The 23,196-nt window shown below is 44.0% G+C and overlaps 1 protein-coding gene across 1 annotated transcript in view; it reads left to right on the forward strand.

The window, feature by feature from the left end:
• Positions 1 to 1,747, forward strand: part of POU2AF1 (POU class 2 homeobox associating factor 1) — a 39,930-nt gene extending 38,183 nt beyond the window's left edge. The window contains exon 5 of the mRNA XM_077257446.1: positions 138 to 1,747. Within this exon, the coding sequence (XP_077113561.1) occupies positions 138 to 458 (321 nt within the window). The 3' untranslated portion in view covers positions 459 to 1,747. The remainder of the gene's footprint in view (positions 1 to 137) is intronic.
• The last annotated feature ends 21,449 nt before the right edge of the window (positions 1,748 to 23,196 follow it).

Below are 23,196 nucleotides of genomic sequence, written 5' to 3' on the forward strand. Positions count from 1 at the left end.
CATGGCATACATTCTAGCAGTGATTGGCTGCAGTAGTCATGTGAAGGATGGAGGTGACATCATTGGTATCTGACACCATTTTTTTTTTCATAGTCTGTTCAATGAGCATGAACTTATCACAAACTTCTTCCAAACAGACGAGGAACCCGGCTCCATGTGTCGCAACCCAGTTAGAACATGCAGAGCAGCAGGCGCCATGGACTTACTTTCCATGGCCGCAGACCATTCCGACCCTTCCCGCTGCTGCAGCACATTCGATACCGTACCAAGCCACCCCAACCACAATCCAAAGCCAACACTTTGTCCCCTTACCGGCTCCCGTTCAGGATCCTGCGCCGGAAGAACTTGACGAGTCAAGACGAGACATCAACACTCTGCCAATGGAAAATCTCCTACAGGGAGCGGAAGAAAATGATTCATATGTTCTGCACCACACTCTGTCTATCGAGGACCTATAAACCGTGAGATTCTTCTATTAGCTGATAATTAGGAATCAATTATGAGAATTCTAAAATCTACAGTTAAGGAGCTGTTCGTACCGCTGCCATTTATTACCTCTCTACGGGATGGGTGATAAGATGGGTGGGTCTGACCCCAGGGACCGCCACCAATCACTGGAGACGTCAGTGGGAAAGAGTTTTCCGCACATCTAAGGATTGATTTTGTATCTTAGACATATATTTTACTAATGTTTGATGATGTTTTATTTAATTTTCATGCCACATTCTATATTTAAATAAATCTTGAAAAGTTGTAGTTTTCTCTCCGAGCCTCACATTATATTAGATGTAGTCATCTCGTTATCATTACAGACAAGTTTATAATCACTGATAACATCTATATATATACAGTAGATAACACAGAATCCATCATGCACAATAGGTGATGTCACAGCTCACCTCCTCCTCCTGTATAATGACTGATAACACCTCTATATACAGTAGATAACACAGGATCCACCATTCACAATAGGTGATGTCACAGCTCACCTCCTCCTCCTGTACGATGACTGATAACACCTCTATATACAGCTGATAACACAGGATCCACCATTCACAATAGGTGATGTCACAGCTCACCTCCTCCCCCTGTACAATGACTGATAACACCTCTATATACAGCAGATAACACTGGATCCACCTGTCAGGACTCTGAACATTTTTTACCTTTTGTGCATTACTGCCCTTTTCCAAGATGGCGTCTTTGATCTCATGTGCACTGTGTCTTCCTGCAATAAAACTCCACCCCAGCCTTCAGTCTGTGCTAGAGTATTCTGCCTTGCATCCAGCTCCTGACCTCTGATTAATCCCTGGCTATATACCTGCTCCTGTGAACCTGTGTGGTGATCCTGCTACTCTGCTCTGAGTTCCTGCTGCATACACCAGTTTCCAGTAATCCTCCTTCATCTGCTGCTCGTGTTTACTTCCATCTGCATTTGCTGGACATCTAAGCTGTTTCTGCTCTGCAAAAACCTGAGACTGTTAACCAGGCCTAGTTGAGCTAAGATATGATTTGAACTGCCTTATAAGCTTATCTATCTGTGTTTGGACTAAGACAAGGATTTATACGTGTCAAGTATCCTCAAGAATAACTGTGCTTCATAGACTTTCTGCTTGATTGCATTTTCCTCTGAAGTTTCCTATAGACTGCTAAGCTGCGTTTAATATTTACACCAAGTGTTGTGGACTTGAGTTTCTCTCTGCACCTGTTTGAATCACCGTGTGATAATATAGACTTTACCACTTATAAAACTGTGTCCTGTAGTTGTCTTGTTCCAAGCAAAGAGTCTCCTGAGTTATCCTCTATAATTATTACACCACCATTCACAATAGGTGATGTCACAGCTCACCTCCTCCTCCTCCCGTACAATGACTGATAACACCTCTATATACTGTAGATAACACAGAATCCACAATGCACAATAGGTGATGTCACAGCTCACCTCCTCCTCCTGTACAATGACTGATAACATCTCTATATACAGCAGATAACACTAGATCCACCATTCACAATAGATGATGTCACAGCTCACCTCCTCCTCCTCCTGTACAATGACTAATAACTCCTCTATATACAGTAGATAACACAGGATCCACCATTCACAATACGTGATGTCACAGCTCACCTTCGCCTGTACAATGACTGGTAACACCTCTATATACAGCAGATAACACAGGATCCACCATTCACAATAGGCGATGTCACAGCTCACCTCCTCCTCCTCCTGTACAATGACTAATAACTCCTCTATATACAGTAGATAACACAGAATCCACCATGCACAATACGTGATGTCACAGCTCACCTTTGCCTGTACAATGACTGGTAACACCTCTATATACAGCAGATAACACAGGATCCACCATTCACAATAGGCGATGTCACAGCTCACCTCCTCCTCCTCCTGTACAATGACTAATAACACCTCTATATACAGTAGATAACACAGGATCCACCATTCACAATAGATGATGTCACAGCTCACCTCCTCCTCCTGTACAATGACTGATAACACCTCTATATACAGTAGATAACACAGGGTCCACCATTCAGTATAGGTGATGTTACAGCTCACCTCCTTCTCCTGTACAATGACTAATAACACCTCTATATACAGTAGATAACACAGGATCCACCATTCACAATAGATGATGTCAGAGCTCACCTCCTCCTCCTGTACAATGATTGATAACACCGCTATATACAGTAGATAACATAGGATCCATCATTCACAATAGGTGATGCCACAGCTCACCTCCTCCTCCTGTACAATGACTGATAACACCTCTATATACAGTAGATAACACAGGATCCACCATTCACAATAGGTGATGTCTCAGCTCACCTCCTCCTCCTGTACAATGACTGATAACACCTCTGTATACAGCAGATAACACTGGATCCACCATTCACAATAGGTGACATCACAGCTCACCTCCTCCTCCTCCTGTACAATGACTGATAACACCTCTATATACAGCAGATAACACAGGATCCACCATTCACAATAGGTGATGACACAGCTCACCTCCTCCTGTACAATGACTGATAACACCTCTATATACAGTAGATAAAACACGATCCGACTTACACAGTAGGTGATGTCACAGCTCACCTCCTCCTCCTCTACAATGACTGATAACACCTCTATATACAGTAGATAACACAGGACCCACCATTCACAATAGATTATGTCAAAGCTCACCTCCTCCTCCTGTACAATGACTGATAACACCTCTATATACAGTAGATAGTACAGGATCCACCATTCACAATAGGTGATGTCACAGCTCACCTCCTCATCCTGTACAATTACTGATAACACATCTATATACAGCAGATAACACTGGATCCACCAATCACAATAGGTGATGTCACAGCTCACCTCCTCCTCCTGTACAATGACTGATAACACCTCTATATACAGCAGATAACACTGGATCCACCATTCACAATAGGTGATGTCCCAGCTCACCTCCTCCTCCTGTACAATGACTGATAACACCTCTATATACAGCAGATAACACTGGATCCACCATTCACAATAGGTGATATCACAGCTCACCTCCTCTTCAACCTGTACAATGACTGATAACACCTCTATATACAGTAGATAACACAGGATCCACCATTCACAATAGGTGATGTCACAGCTCATCTTCTCCTCCTGTACAATGACTGGTAACACCTCTATATACATCAGATAACACAGGATCCACCATTAACAATAGATGATGTCACAGCTCACCTCCTCCTGTACAATGACTGATAACACCTCTATATACAGTAGATAAAACACGATCTGCCTTACACAGTAGGTGATGTCACAGCTCACCTCCTCCTCCTGTACAATGACTGATAACTCCTCTATATACAGTAGATAACACAGGATCCACCATTCACAATAGGTGATGTCACAGCTCACCTCCTCCTCCTGTACAATGACTGATAACACCTCTATATACAGTAGATAACACAGGATCCTTCATTCACAATAGATGATGTCACAGCTCACCTCCTCCTGTACAATGACTGATAACTCCTCTATATACAGTAGATAACACAGGATCCACCATTCACAATAGGTCATGTCACAGCTCACCTCCTCCTCCTGTACAATGACTGATAACACCTCTATATACAGCAGATAACACTGGATCCACCATTCACAATAGGTGATATCACAGCTCACCTCCTCCTCCTCCTGGACAATGACTGATAACACCTCTATATACAGCAGATAACACAGGATCCACCATTCACAATGGGTGATGTCACAGCTCACCTTCTCCTGTACAATGACTGGTAACACCTCTATATACAGCAGATAACACAGGATCCACCATTCATAATAGGTGATCTCACAGCTCACCTCCTCCTGTACAATGACTGATAACACCTCTATATACAGTAGATAAAACACGATCTGCCTTACACAGTAGGTGATGTCACAGCTCACCTCCTCCTCCTGAACAGTGACTGATAACACCTCTATATACAGTAGATAACACAGGACCCACCATTCACAATAGATTATGTCAAAGCTCACCTCCTCCTCCTGTACAATGATTGATAACACCTCTATATACAGTAGATAACACAGGATCCATCATTCACAATAAGTGATGCCACAGCTCACCTCCTCCTGTACAATGACTGATAACACCTCTATATACAGTAGATAGTACAGGATCCACCATTTACAATAGGTGATGTCACAGCTCACCTCCTCCTCCTGTACAATGACTGATAACACCTCTATATACAGCAGATAACACTGGATCCACCAATCACAATAGGTGATGTCACAGCTCACCTCCTCCTCCTGTACAATGACTGATAACACCTCTATATACAGCAGATAACACTGGATCCACCATTCACAATAGGTGATGTCACAGCTCACCTCCTCCTCCTGTACAATGACTGATAACACCTCTATATACAGCAGATAACACTGGATCCAGCATTCACAATAGGTGATATCACAGCTCACCTACTCTTCCTCCTGTACAATGACTGATAACACCTCTATATACAGTAGATAACACAGGATCCACCATTCACAATAGGTGATGTCACAGCTCACCTTCTCCTCCTGTACAATGACTGGTAACACCTCTATATACAGCAGATAACACAGGATCCACCATTCACAATAGGTGATGTCACAGCTCACCTCCTCCTGTACAATGACTGATAACACCTCTATATACAGTAGATAAAACACTATCTGCCTTACACAGTAGGTGATGTCACAGCTCCCCTCCTCCTCCTGTATAAAGACTGATAACACCTCTATATATAGTAGGTAACACAGGATCCACCATTCACAATAGGTGATGTCACAGCTCACCTCATCCTCCTGTACAATGACTGCTAACTCCTCTATATACAATAGATAACACAGGATCCACCATTCACAATAGGTGATGTCACAGCTCACCTCCTCCTCCTGTACAATGACTGATAACACCTCTATATACAGTAGATAACACAGGATCCTTCATTCACAATAGATGATGTCACAGCTCACCTCCTCCTCCGGTACAATGACTGATAACTCCTCTATATACAGTAGATAACACAGGATCCACCATTCACAATAGGTGATGTCACAGCTCACCTCCTCCTCCTCCTCAACAATGACTGATAATACCTCTATATACCGTAGATAACACAGGATCAACCATTCACAATAGGTGATGTCATAGCTCACCTCCTCCTCCTGTACAATGAGTGATAGCACCTCTATATACAGTAGATAACACAGGATCCACCATTCACAATAGGTGATGTTACAGCTTACCCCCTCCTCCTGTACAATGACTGAGTGATAACACCTCTATACAGGTCCTTCTCAAAAAATTAGCATATAGTGTTAAATTTCATTATTTACCATAATGTAATGATTACAATTAAACTTTCATATATTACACTGGTCAACAGCATTTTTGGTGCCAAAGATATTTCATCGAATTTAGGGTATTTTTGGGGTGCTGATTCTGAATATGTAATCAGTTTTGCCAGATTGGCTCAAGTTTTTGAGATTTTTGGTATGTTATTTATAGCACTTGTTGGTAAATGCGACGCATCATCTCATTAATTTCTTTGGATTAGTACTTGAACTGAGCAGTTCTCAATATAGTTTTGTGTTAATTAGTGTTCTAAAAGTTTGTTCATAGCTTGATTTTTGCACTAAATTTATGTTGTTGTCTGTTTTCCAGTGAAAAGCATGAACTCATCAAGAAGAAGTTGTCTTAACGATCCAGACTCATTCTGTTACATTTGTGGTGAATACACACTGCCAAAACATAGAAGAAACATAACAGACTTCGTAAAAAAAGTGTATTTTGCCTATTTTGGGGTTATGCTTGGTGACCAAGACAAGTTTTGGGCACCACACATAGTGTGCAAAGCATGTATCGAATTATTACGAAAATGGAGCAAAGGACAAAGAAAAAGCTTCAAATTTGGTGTTCCAATGGTGTGGAGAGAGCCAAAAAATCATCATGATGACTGTTATTTATGGTAAACACAGGTACAGGCACATCTTCACAATGAGGGACAGGCCTTCTTGCAGATTCCATGTTACTCCCATTTTCGTTTCTTATGCTTATTGAATCCTTGCACTTGCACTGCACAGAAATAACAGTCATCATGATGATTTTTTGGCTCTCTCCACACCATTGGAACACCAAATTTGAAGCTTTTTCTTTGTCCTTTGCTCCATTTTCGTAATAATTCGATACATGCTTTGCACACTATGTGTGGTGCCCAAAACTTGTCTTGGTCACCAAGCATAACCCCAAAATAGGCAAAATACACTTTTTTACGAAGTCTGTTATGTTTCTTCTATGTTTTGGCAGTGTGTATTCACCACAAATGTAATAGAATGAGTCTGGATCGTTAAGACAACTTCTTCTTGATGAGTTCATGCTTTTCACTGGAAAACAGACAACAACATAAAGTTAGTGCAAAAATCAAGCTAAGAACAAACTTTTAGAACACTAATTAACACAAAACTATATTGAGAACTGCTCAGTTCAAGTACTAATCCAAAGAAATTAATGAGATGATGCGTCGCATTTACCAACAAGTGCTATAAATAAGATACCAAAAATGTCAAAAACTTGAGCCAATCTGGCAAAACTGATAGCATATTCAGAATCAGCACCCCAAAAATACCCCAAATTCATTAAAATATTTTGGACACCAGAAATTTATTTTTTGTTGTTGACCTGTGTTATAGATTCATTATCCACCAACTGAAAGTTGTCAGGTCTTTTATTGTTTTAATACTGATGATTTTGGCCTACAACTCCTGATAACCCAAAAAACCTGTCTCAATAAATTAGCATATCAAGAAAAGGTTCTCTAAATGACCTATTACCCTAATCTTCTGAATCAACTAATTAACTCTAAACACATGCAAAAGATACCTGAGGCTTTTAAAAACTCCCTGCCTGGTTCATTACTCAAAACCCCCATCATGGGTAAAGGCCCCGTCTCACATAGCGAGATCGCTAGCGAGATCGCTGCTGAGTCACTAGTTTTGTGACGCAACAGCGACCTCAGTAGCGATCTCGCTATGTGTGACACGTACCAGCGATCAGGCCCCTGCTGTGAGATCGCTGGTCATGTCGGAATGGCCTGGACATTTTTTTGGTCGTTGAGGTCCCGCTGACATCGCTGAATCGGTGTGTGTGACACCGATCCAGCGATGTCTTCACTGGTAACCAGGGTAAACATCGGGTTACTAAGCGCAGGGCCGTGCTTAGTAACCCGATGTTTACCCTGGTTACCAGCGTAAATGTAAAAAAAAACAAACAGTACATACTCACCATCTGATGTCCGTCAGGTCCCTTGCCATCTGCTTCCTGCTCTGACTGACTGCCGGCCGGAAAGTGAGAGCAGATCACAGCAGTGACGTCACCGCTGCGCTCTGCTCTCACTGTACGGCGGCTCAGTCAGAGCAGGAAGCAGATGGCAAGGGACTTGACAGACACCGAAAGGCGAGTATGTACTGTTTGTTTTTTTTGGTAACCAGGGTAAACATCGGGTTACTAAGCGCGGCCCTGCGCTTAGTAACCCGATGTTTACCCTGGTTACCCGGGTGCTGCAGGGGGACTTCGGGATCGTTGAAGACAGTTTCAACGATGCCGAAGTCGTTCCCCTGATCGTTGGTCGCTGGAGAGAGCTGTCTGTGTGACAGCTCCCCAGCGACCACACAACGACTTACCAACGATCACGGCCAGGTCGTATCGCTGGTCGTGATCGTTGGTAAATCGCTATGTGAGACGGGTCCTTAAGACTAGCGACCTGACAGATGTCAAGAAGGCCATCATTGACACCCTCAAGCAAGAGGGTAAGACCCAGAAAGAAATTTCTCAACAAATAGGCTGTTCCCAGAGTGCTGTATCAAGGCACCTCAATGGTAAGTCTGTTGGAAGGAAACAATGTGGCAGAAAACGCTGTACAACGAGAAGAGGTGACCGGACCCTGAGGAAGATTGTGGAGAAGGACCGATTCCAGACCTTGGGGAACCTGAGGAAGCAGTGGACTGAGTCTGGTGTGGAAAGGCGTGTGCAGGAAATGGGCTACAGGTGCCGCATTCCCCAGGTAAAGCCACTTTTGAACCATAAACAGCGGCAGAAGCGCCTGACCTGGGCTACAGAGAAGCAGCACTGGACTGTTGCTAAGTGGTCCCAAGTACTTTTTTCTGATGAAAGCAAATTTTGCATGTCATTCGGAAATCAAGGTGCCAGAGTCTGGAGGAAGACTGGGGAGAAGGAAATGCCAAAATGCCTGAAGTCCAGTGTCAAGTACCCACAGTCAGTGATGGTGTGGGGTGCCATGTCAGCTGCTGGTGTTGGTCCACTGTGTTTCATCAAGGGCAGGGTCAATGCAGCTAGCTATCAGGAGATTTTGGAGCACTTCATGCTTCCATCGGCTGAAATGCTTTATGGAGATGAAGATTTCATTTTTCAGCACGACCTGGCACCTGCTCACAGTGCCAAAACCACTGGTAAATGGTTTACTGACCATGGTATTACTGTGCTCAATTGGCCAGCCAACTCTCCTGACCTGAACCCCATAGAGAATCTGTGGGATATTGTGAAGAGAAAGTTGAGAGACGCAAGACCCAACACTCTGGATGAGCTTAAGGCCGCTATTGAAGCATCCTGGGCCTCCATAACATCTCAGCAGTGTCACAGGCTGATTGCCTCCATGCCACGCCGCATTGAAGCAGTCATTTCTGCCAAAGGATTCCCGACAAAGTATTGAGTGCATAACTGAACATTATTATTTGATGGTTTTTTTGTTTGTTATTAAAAAACACTTTTATTTGATTGGACGGGTGAAATATGCTAATTTATTGAGACAGATTTTTTGGGTTATCAGGAGTTGTAGGCCAAAATCATCAGTATTAAAACAATAAAAGACCTGACAAATTTCAGTTGGCGGATAATGAATCTATAATATATGAAAGTTTAATTGTAATCATTACATTATGGTAAATAATGAAATTTAACACTATATGCTAATTTTTTGAGAAGGACCTGTATACAGTAGATAACTGTTATGATCCCAATGGCAGGGGACCTCAAAGATTACAGCAAAGTCTGCAAAACATAAATACCAGCTCATAGGGAAGTGGTAACTAGGCTGACCATATACCTGATCCTAGCGCAAACACTAACAGCAGCCGGGGAACGTGCCTACGTTGATTCTAGACGTCTCGTTCCAGCCGGAGAACTAACTACCCCTATCAGGGAAAATAAGACCTCTCCTGCCTCCAGAGAAAAGACCCCAAAGTAATACAAGCCCCCAACAAATAATAACGGTGAGGTAAGAAGAAAAGACAAACGTAAGAATGAACTAGATTTAGCAAAGAGAGGCCCACTGACTAATAGCAGAATATAGTAAGAAGACTTATATGGTCAGCAAAAAACCCTGCAAAATATCCACGCTGAATATCCAAGAACCCCCAAAACCGACTGACGGTGTGGGGGGAGAATATCAGCCCCCCCTAGAGCTTCCAGCAATAACAGGAATCACATATTGTACAAGCCGGACAAAAAAATATGAACAATGCAAATGATCAAGAGTACGAAAGCAGGACTTAGCTTATCTTGCAAAGAACCAGGACCTGAAGACAGGAGCAAACAGAAGTGAACTGATTACAACGAAGCCAGGCACTGGACTGAGAATCCAGGAAGTTTAAATAGCAACACCCCAGGCCTAACGAAGCAGGTGAGCACAAACCTGGTAAAAGACAATCCAAGTGCCAAATCACTAGTGACCACAAGAGGGAGCCAAAAAGTATAGTTCACAACAGTACCCCCCCTTTAAGGAGGGGTCGCCGAACCCTCACCAAGACCACCAGGGCGACCAGGATGAGCAGCGTGGAAGGCACGAACCAAATCGGCCGCATGAACATCAGAGACGGCCACCCAGGAATTATCCTCCTGACCATAGCCCTTCCATTTGACCAAATACTGGAGCCTCCGTCTAGAGAGACGAGAATCCAAGATCTTCTCCACCACGTACTCCAACTCGCCCTCAACCAACACCGGAGCAGGAGGCTCAACAGCAGGAACCACAGGCACAACGTACCGCCGTAACAAATACCTATGGAACACGTTGTGAATGGCAAACGACACCGGAAGATCCAAACGAAAAGAAACCGGGTTAAGAACTTCCAAAATTTTATAAGGACCAATAAAGCGAGGCTTAAACTTAGGAGAGGAAACCTTCAGAGGGACATACCGAGAAGACAACCAAACCAAATCCCCAACACGAAGTCGGGGGCCCACACCGCGGCGGCGGTTGGCAAAACGCTGAGCCTTCTCCTGTGACAACTTCAAGTTGTCCACCACATGATTCCAAATCCGCTGCAACCTATCCACCACGGAATCCACCCCAGGACAGTCAGAAGACTCAACATGACCCGAGGAGAAACGAGGATGAAAACCAGAGTTGCAGAAGAATGGCGAAAACAAAGTAGCGGAACTAGCCCGATTATTAAGGGCAAACTCCGCCAATGGCAAGAAGGTCACCCAATCATCCTGGTCCGCAGAAACAAAACATCTCAAATAAGCCTCCAGTGTCTGATTAGTTCGCTCCGTTTGACCATTAGTCTGAGGATGGAAGGCAGATGAAAACGACAAATCAATGCCCATCTTAGCACAAAAAGATCGCCAAAATCTGGACACAAACTGGGATCCTCTGTCGGACACGATATTCTCCGGAATGCCGTGCAAACGAACCACATTCTGAAAAAACAAAGGAACCAGATCGGAAGAGGAAGGCAACTTAGGCAAGGGTACCAAATGGACCATCTTGGAAAAACGATCACACACCACCCAGATGACAGACATTCCCCGAGACACCGGAAGATCAGAAATGAAATCCATGGAAATGTGCGTCCAAGGCCTCTTTGGGATGGGCAAGGGCAAAAGCAACCCGCTAGCACGAGAACAACAAGGCTTAGCCCGAGCACAAGTCCCACAGGACTGCACAAATGACCGCACATCCCGTGACAAGGAAGGCCACCAAAAGGACCTAGCCACCAAATCTCGGGTACCAAAAATTCCCGGATGCCCTGCCAACACCGAGGAATGAACCTCGGAAATGACTCTGCTGGTCCATTTATCAGGAACAAACAGTCTGTCGGGTGGACACGAGTCAGGTCTACCAGCCTGAAATCTCTGCAACACACGTCGCAAATCCGGAGATATGGCCGACACGATCACTCCCTCTTTAAGAATACCAGCTGGCTCCGAGACTCCAGGAGAGTCAGGCACAAAGCTCCTAGAGAGAGCATCAGCCTTAACATTCTTCGAACCAGGCAGGTATGAGACCACAAAGTCAAAACGAGAGAAAAACAATGACCAACGAGCCTGTCTAGGATTCAGGCGCTTAGCAGACTCGAGATACATCAGATTTTTGTGATCAGTCAAGACCACCACACGATGCTTAGCACCCTCGAGCCAATGACGCCACTCCTCAAATGCCCACTTCATGGCCAACAACTCCCGATTACCAACATCATAGTTCCGCTCAGCAGGCGAAAACTTCCTAGAGAAAAAGGCACATGGTCTCATCACAGAACAACCAGAGCCTCTCTGCGACAAAACAGCCCCAGCACCGATCTCAGAAGCATCCACTTCAACCTGAAAGGGAAGTGAGACATCAGGCTGGCACAAAACAGGCGCCGAAGTAAACCGGCGCTTCAGCTCCTGGAAGGCCTCCACGGCTGCAGGAGCCCAATTAGCCACATCAGAACCTTTCTTGGTCATATCCGTCAAAGGTTTAACAACGCTAGAAAAATTAGCGATAAAGCGACGGTAGAAATTAGCGAACCCCAAGAACTTCTGAAGACTCTTAACAGACGTGGGCTGAGTCCAATCATGAATAGCTCGGACCTTGACTGGGTCCATCTCCACGGCAGAAGGGGAGAAAATAAAACCCAAAAAGGAAACCTTCTGCACTCCAAAGAGACACTTTGAGCCCTTCACAAACAAAGCGTTATCACGCAAAACCTGAAACACCATCCTGACCTGCTTTACATGAGAATCCCAATCATCCGAGAAAACTAGAATATCATCAAGATACACAATCAAAAATTTATCCAGATACTTCCAGAAGATATCATGCATAAAGGACTGAAACACTGAAGGAGCATTAGAGAGCCCAAAGGGCATCACCAAGTATTCAAAATGACCTTCGGGCGTATTGAATGCAGTTTTCCATTCATCTCCCTGCCTAATGCGCACAAGGTTGTACGCACCACGAAGATCTATCTTGGTGAACCACTTGGCGCCCTTAATCCGAGCAAACAAGTTTGACAATAGCGGCAACGGATACTGAAACTTAACAGTGATTTTATTCAGAAGCCGATAGTCTATACAAGGTCTCAAAGACCCGTCTTTCTTGGCCACAAAAAAGAATCCCGCACCGAGAGGGGAAGAGGATGGACGAATATGCCCCTTCTCCAAAGACTCCTTGACATAAGAACGCATCGCGGCATGCTCGGGTACAGACAAATTAAATAATCGTCCCTTAGGAAATTTACTGCCAGGAATCAAATCTATAGCGCAGTCACAGTCCCTATGAGGAGGAAGAGCACTGGACCTGGACTCACTGAATACATCCTGATAGTCACACAAATACTCAGGAACTTCTGAAGGAGTAGAAGTAGCAATAGACACCGGCGAAGAATCGCAATGAATTCCCTGACAACCCCAACTTGAGACAGACATAGCCTTCCAATCCAAAACTGGATTATGGGTCTGTAACCATGGCAGACCTAAAACGACCAAATCATTCATTTTATGCAGAACAAGAAAACGAATCACCTCCCGATGTTCAGGAGTCATGCACATGGTCACTTGTGTCCAATACTGCGGTTTATTTTCCGCCAGTGGCATAGCATCAATTCCTCTGAGAGGAATCGGAACCTTTAAAGGCTCCAGGACAAAACCGCAGCGCTTGGCAAACGACAAGTCCATAAGACTCAGGGCAGCACCTGAATCCACAAATGCCATAACAGGGTAGGAAGACAATGAACAAATTAAAGTCACAGACAAAATAAATTTAGGCTGCAAATTACCAATGGTGACAGGACTGACAACCTTGGTTAGGCATTTAGAGCATGCTGATATAACATGTGTAGAATCACCACAGTAAAAACACAGCCCATTCTGACATCTATGATTTTGTCGTTCGGTTCTAGTCAGGATTCTATCGCATTGCATTGAGACAGGTGTCTGTTCAGACAACACCGCCAGAGGTTTAGCGGATTTGCGCTCCCGCAAACGCCGATCAATCTGAATAGCCAGCGCCATAGAATCATTCAGACTTGTAGGAATTGTAAAACCCACCATCACATTCTTAATGGCTTCAGAAAGGCCATTTCTGAAATTTGCGGCCAGAGCACATTCATTCCATCGAGTAAGCACGGACCATTTCCGAAATTTTTGGCAGTACACCTCAGCTTCATCCTGGCCCTGAGAGATGGCCAGTAGAGCTTTTTCTGCCTGAATTTCAAGATTAGGCTCCTCATAAAGCAATCCGAGCGCCAGAAAAAACGCATCAACATCCGCCAATGCAGGATCTCCTGGCGCCAACGAGAAAGCCCAATCCTGAGGGTCGCCACGCAAGAAGGAGATAATAATTTTAACTTGCTGAGCTGAATCTCCAGACGAACGAGGTTTCAAAGATAGAAACAATTTACAATTATTCCTAAAATTCCTAAATTTAAATCGATCTCCAGAGAACAGCTCAGGAATAGGTATCTTAGGCTCTGACATAGGACTGCTAACAACAAAATCCTGAATGCCCTGCACACGTGCAGCAAGCTGATCCACACTAGTAATCAAGGTCTGAACATTCATGTCTGCAGCAAAGCTTCAAGCCACTCAGAGATAAAGGGGAGGAAGAAAAAAAAAAAAAAACTCAGAACTTCTTTTCTTTTAATCCCACTTCAGCAATGCATTAACTATTTATTGGCCTGGCTTACTGTTATGATCCCAATGGCAGAGGACCTCAAAGATTACAGCAAAGTCTGCAAAACATAAATACCAGCTCATAGGGAAGTGGTAACTAGGCTGACCATATACCTGATCCTAGCGCAAACACTAACAGCAGCCGGGGAACGTGCCTACGTTGATTCTAGACGTCTCGTGCCAGCCGGAGAACTAACTACCCCTATCAGGGAAAATAAGACCTCTCCTGCCTCCAGAGAAAAGACCCCAAAGTAATACAAGCCCCCAACAAATAATAACGGTGAGGTAAGAAGAAAAGACAAACGTAAGAATGAACTAGATTTAGCAAAGAGAGGCCCATGACTAATAGCAGAATATAGTAAGAAGACTTATATGGTCAGCAAAAAACCCTGCAAAATATCCACGCTGAATATCCAAGAACCCCCAAACCGACTGACGGTGTGGGGGGAGAATATCAGCCCCCCTAGAGCTTCCAGCAATAACAGGAATCACATATTGTACAAGCCGGACAAAAAAATATGAACAATGCAAATGATCAAGAGTACGAAAGCAGGACTTAGCTTATCTTGCAAAGAACCAGGACCTGAAGACAGGAGCAAACAGAAGTGTACTGATTACAACGAAGCCAGGCACTGGACTGAGAATCCAGGAAGTTTAAATAGCAACACCCCAGGCCTAACGAAGCAGGTGAGCACAAACCTGGTAAAAGACAATCCAAGTGCCAAATCACTAGTGACCACAAGAGGGAGCCAAAAAGTATAGTTCACAACAGATAACACAGGATCCACCATTCACAATATGTGATGTCACAGCTCACCTTCTCCTGTACAATGACTGATAACACCTCTATATACAGTAGATAACACAGGATCCACCATTCACAATAGGTGATTTCACAGCTCACCTCCTCCTCCTGTACAATGACTGATTACACCTCTATATACAGTAGATAACACAGGATCCACCATTCACAATAGGTGATGTCACAGCTCACCTCCTCCTGTACAGTGACGGATAACACTTCTTTATACAATAAATAACACAGGATCCACCATTCACAATAGGTGATGTCACAGCTCACCTCTTCGTCTCCCTGCACGGTTAGCTCTGCACAGGTAACATAGCATGTCTAGAAAACTCTCATTTTCAGTAGGACCAATCTTTCTTGTTGCTTTTTATCATTACCATATGTTTACAGTTATGTTAAACACAAAAGAAATAAGTCCATTTCAAGTATGGAAACTATTCGCATGTAAGCCATTGTAAGAAAAAAAAATGAGGAAAAATAAAATGTTTGGAATATTTCTGATTAAAAAAAAAGTCTAATGGATTTCCTGGGCCAATACATATTTTTTCCACTATATTGAATATTAGTTATATATGTTTCTCCAGTTGCGGCTGTGATCTGGCAATAAAATACAAAGGCATAAAGAAACATACAGTGCAAAAAAACTATGCAGAATTAAAGGGGCATCAAGCCCCACATAATAATAACAACAGCAGCCTAACTTGTAGGAGAGTGGCTGGAATCGACCTTCACTCTCTTACAGGCAAAAACCTGTCATTCTCAATGATAAAGTCAGGATGAGCAATGTGGACAAGTCCTTTAAATATCTTTCTTGGTGCGCCGTGATTATTTCGGAATTCTTATTCTAATGTTGGCTTTTTGTACTAGAATCACAGTCACCATTGCTACATTCATAGCAGACATATAAAATTTTATTACAATATATTAAAATAAAATAAAATAAGGTACCTCAAAAAGGAGAGATGCAGAACAAAAGCTAGAAAAATTCACAAAAGGTGGAATTGATAATATCAATAGACAAATATTACCCCATTACACAGTAACTATTTAGTCCATACTAAATATATAATTACCAAGATGTGGATCCAAAAGGGAATAGTGTCATTCTTACATGTGTCCCTCACCCCGACGCGCGTTTCGAGCCACTTCCTTAGGGCCCCTGAGGAAAATATTCCCATTGTCAAATTCATATCTAGGATAGCTACTGTATAATGGGGTGATATTTGTCTATTGATATTATCAAACCTACCTTTTGTGAACATATGGATTTTTCTAGCTCCTCTTGTGTGTCCCTCCTTTTTTAGGTAAATTTCTGCAAAATTGTAAACCATTGCTTTGGAGCGTTGTGCGCCTACAGGACTAAGTCTATAATTCCTCCATTTTTTATGAGGCAAGGAACACCTGTAGCAACAAGGTATACAGTAACTGAATGGCGCAGTTTTGGAATGCTTACAATGCGGATATGGTATTATGTGATTTAATCTTCTTTCCTAACATCTACAGATAAGTCAAGAATGGAGCAGCGATTCATGAGTGTTATATATAGAGCTGATATCAATGGCTGCACTGTGAACAAATGCGCCGACAGGATATCTCGGCGTGCCTAGTGTAAACCACTGACAGAAGGCTCCATTGTGTGCCGGCTCCTAATATTTAGAGTCTCTCGCTCCACACCTTCAGTCTACACCGATAATAAAAGCATTTATCTCATAAAATGGGCCAGCGAGGCTGTTATCAGCCGGCACCCTCATCTGAACGCAATCACTTTGCACGGTTTACTTTGCGTAAATGAGCATTCCACAGAAAAACCTACACGTGTAGACTTTTTATAGTCATCGCCCAACCTCCATAATTGCCAACACCACAAGTGGTAGACTTGGAACATTTTAGGACTTATTATCTGTCCAAGTGTGATCCGACAAAACATTGGATCACACTCGGATTTGTTATTTCATGGGTCCGTCGTGCAGATGTCCAATTGTTTTGCTGCCCGAATTGGATCTAATATTCAGGTTGCACTCGGCCATGCAAGTCAATGAGTCATTGAAATATATCGGACTGCCCTCGGATGATACCTGAGTGTAGTCCACTTTCCACAGAATGGAGAAGAGGAAGATATTTTTTCTCACCTTCTCTTAAAATCGTATCTCACTTTGATGACACTTTATTCAGAGTTTGATCAGAATGATAATATAGAGATAATATACGTTCCTGTGACCCTAGTCTCAGTCCTGCGTTGGAAACAGCCGAAAAACGAGTGAGGCCTGTTGTGTATTCGCTTTTTGGGCTCCCCTGGTGGTTGCTGGTGGTACTGGTGACTTGTTTGCTCTTTGCTGCTTCTGTTCACCTGCTTCCATCAGCGTTTGGGAGTTTCCTATTTAGCCTTGCTCTCCAGTCATTTCCTTGCCGGTCATCATTGTAACCAGAGCCTTCGGTTGCATGTTCCTGCTACTAGTCTGCTGATCAGCTAAGTGGACTTTGTCCTTTTGATTTGTACCTTTTGTCCAGTTTGCAGTTTTTGTAATTCTCTGTAGCTGGAAGCTCTTGCGGGCTGAAATTGCCACTCCTGTGTCATGAGTTGACACAGGAGTCTTAAAGTAATTTCAGGATGGTTTTTGAAAGGGTTTTCAGTTGACCGTGAAGTCCTCTTTTGTATCCTTCTGCTATCTAGTAAGTGGACCTCTCTTTGCTAAATCTACTTTCATACTGTGTATGTCTTTTCCTCTTAATTCACCGTTATTACATGTGGGGGGCTGCTATCATCTTTTGGGGTATTTCCCTAGAGGTAAGCCAGGTCTGTTTCTTCCTCTACCAGGCGTAGTTAGTCCTCCGGCTGGCGCGTGGCATATAGGAAGCCGTAGGTATGCTCCCTGGCTACTGTTAGTTGTGTGGTAGATTTAGCTCACGGTCAACTCGAGTTTCCATCACCCGAGAGCTCGTTCGTTACTTATATGTTTCTTACGTTCCCTTGCCATTGGGAACCATGACAGTATGACCGGCCAGTGTTAAACTTATTGGCAGAAGAAAGGAGAGAAAAAAGAAGTCTGTAAATTTTTATTTTTTTTTCCCTTTTTCCTCTATGCTTGCTCCATAGTTGGATCAGTTGTATTTCAGCTTTAATTACAGCCTTTGCCTTTCTCTCCTTATAATCCTTGAATGGCTCTGAGCTCACCTGTTTAAAGATGGATCCTCAGAGTTTGGCTGCAGGTTTAAATAATCTTGCTACGAAGGTTCAAAATTTACAAGATTTTGTTATGCATACTCCTATTTCTGAACCTAAAATCCCTACACCAGAGGTGTTTTCCGGAGATAGATCTCGGTTTCTGAATTTCAAATATAATTGTAAATTATTCCTTTCTCTCAGACCTCACTCCTCAGGAGATCCTGTCCAGCAGGTTAAGATTGTAATCTCTTTGCTGCGAGGTGACCCTCAAAATTGGGCATTTTCATTGGCACCAGATTCAGATTGATCGGCGTTTGCGGGAGCGCAAACCCGTGCACCATTTGGCGGTATCTTCTGAAGAGACGCCAGAGAAAATGCAATGTGACAGAGTTATGTCCAGAAGCGAGCGGCAGAATTATAGGCGTAAAAATGGGTTATGCTTCTATTGTGGTGATTCTGCTCATGTTATATCGGCATGCTCTAAGCGTACTAGGAAGGTTGACAAGTCCATTTCAATTGGCACTTTACAGTCCAAATTTATTTTGTCTGTAACCTTGATTTGTTCATTATCAGTTATTACCGTGGATGCCTATGTGGACTCTGGCGCCGCTCTGAGTCTTATGGACTGGTCCTTTGCCAGGCGCAGTGGGTTTGATTTAGAGCCTCTGGAAGTCCCTATACCTCTGAAGGGTATTGATTCTACACCTTTGGCTTGTAATAAACCACAGTTCTGGACGCAAGTGACTATGCGTATGACTCCAGACCATCAGGAGGTGATTCGCTTCCTTGTGTTGTACAATTTACATGATGTTTTGGTGCTTGGATTACCATGGTTACAGTCTCATAACCCAGTCCTTGACTGGAAGGCTATGTCTGTGTTAAGCTGGGGATGTCGGGGGGCTCATGGGGACACTCCTATGGTGTCCATTTCGTCATCTATTCCATCTGAGATTCCGGCATTTTTGTCTGATTATCGTGATATTTTTGAAGAGCCTAAGATTGGTTCACTCCCTCCTCACAGGGATTGTGATTGCGCCATAGATCTGATTCCTGGCAGTAAATTTCCAAAGGGTCGTTTGTTTAACCTATCTGTACCTGAACATGCTGCTATGCGCGAGTATATTAAGGAGTCCCTGGAAAAGGGACATATTCGTCCTTCTTCATCACCTTTAGGAGCCGTTTTTTTCTTTGTCTCTAAAAAGGATGGCTCTCTGAGGCCTTGTATTGATTATCGTCTCCTGAATAAAATTACAGTCAAATATCAGTATCCGTTGCCTTTGCTGACTGATTTGTTTGCTCGCATAAGGGGGGCTAAGTGGTTCTCTAAGATTGATCTTCGTGGGGCGTATAATTTGGTGCGAATTAAGCAGGGGGATGAGTGGAAGACCGCATTTAATACGCCTGAGGGCCATTTTGAGTATTTGGTAATGCCTTTCGGCCTTTCTAATGCACCTTCTGTCTTTCAGTCCTTAATGCATGATATTTTCCGTGAATATTTGGATAAATTTATGATTGTGTACTTGGATGATATTTTGATTTTTTCTGATGACTGGGAGTCTCATGTTCAGCAGGTCAGGAGGGTTTTTCAGGTTTTGCGGGAGAATTCTTTGTGTGTAAAGGGTTCAAAGTGTGTTTTTGGGGTTCAAAAAATTTCATTTTTGGGGTATATTTTTTCCCCTTCTTCTATTGAGATGGACCCTGTCAAGGTTCGGGCTATTTACGACTGGACGCAGCCTACTTCTCTGAAGAGTCTCCAGAAATTCTTGGGCTTTGCTAATTTTTATCGTCGATTTATAGCTGGTTTTTCTGGCGTTACTAAACCTCTGACGGATTTGACTAAAAAGGGTGCTGATGTTGCCAATTGGTCCCCTGCTGCCGTGGAGGCCTTTCGGGAGCTTAAGCGCCGCTTTTTGTCTGCCCCTGTGTTGCGCCAGCCTGATGTTTCTCTTCCCTTTCAGGTTGAGGTCGATGCTTCCGAGATCGGAGCGGGGGCGGTTTTGTCGCAGAAAAGTTCCGACTGCTCAGTGATGAGACCTTGTGCGTTCTTTTCGCGAAAATTTTCGGCCGCCGAGTGAAACTATGATGTTGGTAATCGGGAGCTTTTGGCCATGAAGTGGGCATTTGAGGAGTGGCGTCATTGGCTTGAGGGTGCCAGACATCAGGTGGTAGTTTTGACTGATCACAAGAATTTAATTTATTTGGAGTCTGCCAGGCGCCTGAATCCTAGACAGGCACGTTGGTCGTTGTTCTTTTCCCGGTTTAATTTTGTGGTCTCGTACTTACCGGGTTCTAGGAATGTGAAAGCAGATGCTCTTTCTATGAGTTTTGAGCCTGACTCTCCTGGGAATTCTGAACCTGCTGGTGTCCTTAAGGATGGAGTGGTTTTGTCTGCTGTCTCTCCAGATTTGCGACGTGCTTTGCAAGAATTTCAGGCGGATAGACCTGATCGTTGTCCGTCTGGTAGACTGTTTGTTCCTGACGAGTGGACCACTAGAGTCATCTCGGAAGTTCATTCTTCTACTCTGGCAGGTCATCCAGGAATTTTTGGCACCAGAGATTTGGTGGCTAGATCCTTCTGGTGGCCTTCCCTGTCTCGAGATGTGCGTGTTTTTGTGCAGTCTTGCGATGTGTGTGCTCGGGCCAAGCCTTGTTGTTCTAGGGCTAGTGGGTTGTTGTTGCCCTTGCCTATTCCGAAGAGGCCTTGGACGCACATCTCTATGGACTTTATCTCGGATCTCCCTGTTTCTCAGAAGATGTCTGTCATCTGGGTGGTATGTGACCGTTTTTCTAAAATGGTTCATTTGGTGCCATTGCCTAAGTTACCTTCCTCATCTGAGTTGGTCCCTCTGTTTTTTCAAAATGTGGTTCGCTTGCATGGTATTCCGGAAAACATCGTTTCTGACAGGGGTACCCAGTTCGTGTCTAGATTTTGGCGGGCAGTCTGTGCCAGGTTGGGCATTGATTTGTCCTTTTCGTCTGCATTCCATCCTCAGACCAATGGCCAGACGGAGCGAACTAATCAAACTTTGGAGACTTATTTGAGGTGTTTTGTGTCTGCGGATCAGGATGATTGGGTTGCCTTTCTGCCGTTGGCGGAGTTTGCTCTTAATAATCGGGCTAGTTCTGCCACTTTGGTTTCTCCTTTCTTTTGCAATTCAGGGTTTCATCCGCGTTTTTCATCTGGTCAGGTTGAATCTTCGGATTGTCCTGGAGTGGATGCGGTGGTGGATCGGTTGCATCGGATTTGGGGACAAGTGGTGGATAATTTGGAATTGTCCCAGGAGAGGACTCAGCAGTTTGCTAACCGTCGTCGTCGTGTTGGTCCCCACCTTCGCGTTGGGGACTTGGTGTGGTTGTCTTCCCGTTTTGTCCCTATGAGGGTTTCTTCTCCCAAATTTAAGCCTCGGTTCATCGGTCCTTATAGGATTTTGGAGATTCTTAACCCTGTTTCCTTTCGTTTGGACCTCCCGGCATCTTTCGCTATCCATAATGTGTTCCATCGGTCGTTGTTGCGGAGATATGAGGTCCCGGTGGTTCCTTCTACTGAACCTCCTGCTCCTGTGCTGGTGGAGGGTGAATTGGAGTACGTCGTAGAGAAGATCTTGGACTCCCGTATTTCCAGACGGAGACTTCAATATCTGGTTAAATGGAAAGGCTATGGTCAGGAAGATAATTCTTGGGTAACTGCCTCTGATGTTCATGCCTCGGATTTGGTTCGTGCCTTTCATAGGGCTCATCCAGATCGCCCTGGCGGTTCTTGTGAGGGTTCGGTGCCCCCTCCTTAAGGGGAGGGTACTGTTGTGTATCCGCTTTTTGGGCTCCCCTGGTGGTTGCTGGTGGTACTGGTGACTTGTTTGCTCTTTGCTGCTTCTGTTCACCTGCTTCCATCAGTGTTTGGGAGTTTCCTATTTAGCCTTGCTCTCCAGTCATTTCCTTGCCGGTCATCATTGTAACCAGAGCCTTCGGTTGCATGTTCCTGCTACTAGTCTGCTGATCAGCTAAGTGGACTTTGTCCTTTTGTTTTGTACCTTTTGTCCAGTTTGCAGTTTTTGTAATTCTCTGTAGCTGGAAGCTCTTGCGGGCTGATATTGCCACTCCTGTGTCATGAGTTGACACAGGAGTCTTAAAGTAATTTCAGGATGGTTTTTGAAAGGGTTTTCAGTTGACCGTGAAGTCCTCTTTTGTATCCTTCTGCTATCTAGTAAGTGGACCTCTCTTTGCTAAATCTACTTTCATACTGTGTATGTCTTTTCCTCTTAATTCACCGTTATTACATGTGGGGGGCTGCTATCATCTTTTGGGGTATTTCCCTAGAGGTAAGCCAGGTCTGTTTCTTCCTCTACCAGGCGTAGTTAGTCCTCCGGCTGGCGCGTGGCATATAGGAAGCCGTAGGTATGCTCCCTGGCTACTGTTAGTTGTGTGGTAGATTTAGCTCACGGTCAACTCGAGTTTCCATCACCCGAGAGCTCGTTCGTTACTTATATGTTTCTTACGTTCCCTTGCCATTGGGAACCATGACAGAGGCCATTTACTTTTTGGGTGGGGTTGAAGGAGCATTCTCAAGTTTGGAAGTTAACCCCTTTCCATGGGAGAATAACTTTTCAATTGGTGAAGGTCCATCAGCTACTACTGGGATCCCCACCGATCCCGAGAATAAATTTCCAATTGGTGGAGGTCTGTCATGATCTCTGCAGGCAGAGATCATAGCAAGC

This window comes from Ranitomeya variabilis, chromosome 4 (assembly GCF_051348905.1).
Source record: "Ranitomeya variabilis isolate aRanVar5 chromosome 4, aRanVar5.hap1, whole genome shotgun sequence".
NCBI classification, from domain to species: Eukaryota; Metazoa; Chordata; class Amphibia; order Anura; family Dendrobatidae; genus Ranitomeya; species Ranitomeya variabilis.